Here is a 3,438-nt window from a genome sequence, read left to right as displayed (position 1 = left end):
GTTAACAGGAAAGAGGTAGAATAAAGTATATGGCATTTCTTGAGGCCTTTCCTATAGGTAACACCACTTAGCAATTAGTATCACAACAGAAAATGTCACCAGAAATTATCTTTGGGATCAAAGCTATAGGTTTCTATTACAGGTAAAACTTACTATACCAAGGTACTCCTAACTGTAAATCCTAATTAGAAGGGTCCAAGATAAGCCCAATTTATACCAATCAGACTGTAGCCACAGTTGATGCAGGAATATATGGTCTGTGTATAAAACAGTGCATGCATTAAATCAAGATAATACATTAATAATTAATTAAGGGAACCAAAAATCTACATAAGCACCCATTTCGGAAAATAAACTCCATATGCACTGCACCTCAATTTACGCTAACCAAATCTGGTTATCCACATGTATACATACCTGATAGAGTTCTTCTAAATTGTACTTAATCGAAGTACTATTCTGGATAGCTTCCACTGCTTCTTTCAGCTTCTGCCATGTTTCATCTGTGTAGTTCTCTGGTAATTTAGGCTTATCTAGATGATATATAAAAGGTTGATAATCAGAATAACATGCAAGATATACTAACAAAAGGATCCATAAACTACTAGTATTATTGCTCTCCAAACGTTAATTGTGATGTTTATAATTATCATACCTAATTATTAAAGTAACCATTATATTTAGGCTTAGTAATAAAATTTCAAATGCCAGAACACTGTGTAAGTCATTTTATCTCACCTATTAAAACTGAAGGTGAGAGTTTTTTCTATTGTCTGAATTGCTTCAAAAGATAAAAATCTGAAAATGACAGATAAAACTAATCCTGATCCTATTCTATCATGTGTAAAACCTAAGTCAACATGAATTTTGTACCTGAGATTTAAAATACTGAGTGCCTGCTATATACAAAGTACTTTATAAACATCTTAATCTTCCTAATAATGTCCTAAGGATGGTATTATTATCCTTATTTTGCAACTAAGGAAACTGAGGCTGGAAGACTCATTTACTAAAGTTTGCCCAAGGTCACCACAGATGGTCAATGGCAAAACTGGGATTCTAATTCAGGTCTTTTTGACTCTCATATTTATGTACCATCTACAGAAGTGGAGAGAAACATCTTAATTCATGTTTTAATTTAAACTACATTTATGAGCAGAATGAAATACAAAAAAAATCAAAACATCCTGATAACTCCAGAACCTATGTAGCACTTTCAGAATGAACAGGAACATCTTAATCCAGGCTTTAATTTAAACTTCCTTGACCAGCAATTGTTTTTTTTTATTAGAACATCTAGATACCTTAATAATGTGTTTCCATTTTAGGAGGGGGAGAAACAAAAACCCAAGCAAAATCTCTGAAACCAGTATACAAATACAATTAGGATCATAGCTCATCTCTTTAAAAATCCTTGGCTATTAAATTGATATATTTAAAGTAGAACAGTGAACAAACTAGTCAATTACAATTCATATTTACTTCAGAAAGGTCTACTATTAAATCAGAAAGACTACAACACTTGAGAGCCTGGAGGTGGGAGTGGAGTGAGGAAAAGAAAAGGTTAAAAATAAACAACCCTCTGCTTGAGACAAAATAGAGCATATTCCTGATTTCTACACTAATGGTGAAAATACAAGCATGGGGAATCTAATTTTCTCAATACTAATATTTAGTCACAAGGCACTGATCTGGTCAATATTGCTTTAGTTCATTCATTTGACTTCTCCACTTAATAAACATTTTACCATTAGTTGCCAGTTAGGGTGTTGAAAAAGTCAGGCAGAGAAACCGAAACACACTCAATAGATTAAAAAGTAACTCAGCTCAATTACATTATGCAAAATTGCTGATTTTATATTTGCATCAATGCATTCATAATACTCTCAATCACATACCTCAAAAACTTGAACAAATTCTCCTAAAAGCTGCAGGTCAGTACTTTAAAACCCATTTCAGTGATAAAAAAAAAAAATAGATGCGTTACTACTTCTGTGTATATACAGTATTTTTCACTTCCAAACCCTACCTTTGGAAAGAAATGCACAGATCATACTTTTCTTCAACTACTGCTTCCATGAGTTTCAAGAATGTAGTATTCAACGTTATAAATCTAACCAAAAGTCTTCTTGAAACATGAAAAGATCACTATTGCTACCGGAATTTCTAGGGACTAGATAATATGGCCTACTGAAGGATAAAAATAAAAATCCCAGCAGTGCCAAGGTTCACTATGCACCTGAAATAATTAAACATTTTTAGAGAACAAATTTCTCACCTGTAAAATCCGGATCAATCATACCGATTGTCAATGTTATGAAGAATAACAGATCAGATACAATAGGCTGAGACAGACCTCAAAATACTGCACAGAAATACCTGGTGTATGCTTCAGCAGAAGGATACTAACCACCCCCGGAGAATGAACCCTCCACCCAAAAAGGACCTCCCTCCTCCTCATTGATTATGCATAAAACATTAGGCCACCTCTATACTGTTTAACATATTAGCATAAATAGAGCACGTGACCACTCAAGTGTCAAATCCTGAGTACGTGATCATGGATTTTAGCCCTGGTTACCTTTAAAGTTCTTGATCACTAACTTCTTAGCAGAGCCAGGCTTGCTGTTAGCAAAGCTAGAGACGGTGGTGGAAGATTTGGCCAGGCCATTTGCGTGATGCACCGAAGCCACAGTAGAGATTAATATACTCTTATTTTTAAGTTGCTGCTGCTGAGATGTTGCAGCAGTTGGTGAAGATGAGGACGAGGACGAGGATTCCTCAGCCATCTTCGCATCAAACCCTACAAACTCCAGGTTTTCTTCAAAACGTAGCTTCTTCTGTATCGGTACGTGGCTGGGAGCAGTCACTGGGACCCCCAGGCACGAGAAGGACGAGGTTGAAGGGGATGCCGAATCCCTGGGTTGTAAAGGAGGAGTGGAAGAGGAGGAAGAGGTGGAATCAAAGTCTTCTCTCTCGTTACTACTGTTACTGCCGCTACTGCTGCTGCTGCTGTTTAACTTTCTCTTCTTGGCAGAGGTGGGCGGAGTGGTGCTGGTATTACCATCAGTGGCTGATCTGACCTCTTGAGCAGCAGCAGCAGCTGAGGGATTGGGGGAAGAAAAACCTGTTGGAAACATGAAAATAGCGGGGTCAACAGGCAGACGAGCATCAAAAACCTACGTTTATATGCCTGCGTGCGTGTAGGAGAGAAGGTGGCAATGCTAGAGGGGGAAGGGAATAAAGAGAGGAGAAACACAGAGGACGAGAAGGAAAGTGAAGGGGGGGCTCCACCCGGGGAATGGGAGGGTTTGGGAAGGAGGATAGGCTGACACCAGGAGTGAGCAGAACAAGGGGGGAGAGCGAATGAGGAGGCAGACAGGTAAACGGCCGTGCCGTCCCCCTCCCCTGGTTTTCAGTCTCTCTCCCCCCTTTCTG

The 3,438-nt window shown here is 38.3% G+C and overlaps 1 protein-coding gene across 1 annotated transcript; it reads right to left on the bottom strand.

The window, feature by feature from the left end:
- Nucleotides 1-26: 26 nt before the first annotated feature.
- Nucleotides 27-3,432, bottom strand: LOC104980122 (cullin-4B-like). Its single transcript, XM_010828727.1, has 2 exons — nt 2,582-3,432; nt 27-533 (listed from the first exon to the last, which is right to left on the bottom strand). The coding sequence occupies exons 1-2, from the start codon at nt 3,138-3,140 to the stop codon at nt 379-381; spliced, it is 714 nt and encodes a 237-aa protein (XP_010827029.1). The 5' UTR covers nt 3,141-3,432; the 3' UTR covers nt 27-378.
- Between the last annotated feature and the right edge of the window lie 6 nt (nt 3,433-3,438).

This window comes from Bison bison, unplaced genomic scaffold (genome assembly GCF_000754665.1).
Source record: "Bison bison bison isolate TAMUID 2011002044 unplaced genomic scaffold, Bison_UMD1.0 scf7180017858718, whole genome shotgun sequence".
In the NCBI taxonomy this organism is placed as follows: Eukaryota; Metazoa; Chordata; class Mammalia; order Artiodactyla; family Bovidae; genus Bison; species Bison bison.
Note: the sequence above shows the minus strand (reverse complement) of the source record. Positions and strands in the feature narration are given on the sequence as shown.

Excerpts from the sequence above, each read along its gene's own strand:
- LOC104980122 (XM_010828727.1), bottom strand. The coding sequence starts at position 3,140 with ATGTTTCCAACAGGTTTTTCTTCCCCCAATCCCTCAGCTGCTGCTGCT. Across the intron at positions 534-2,581 it reads AGTGATCAAGAACTTTAAAG|ATAAGCCTAAATTACCAGAG; the intron begins GTAACCAGGGCT and ends TATATCATCTAG.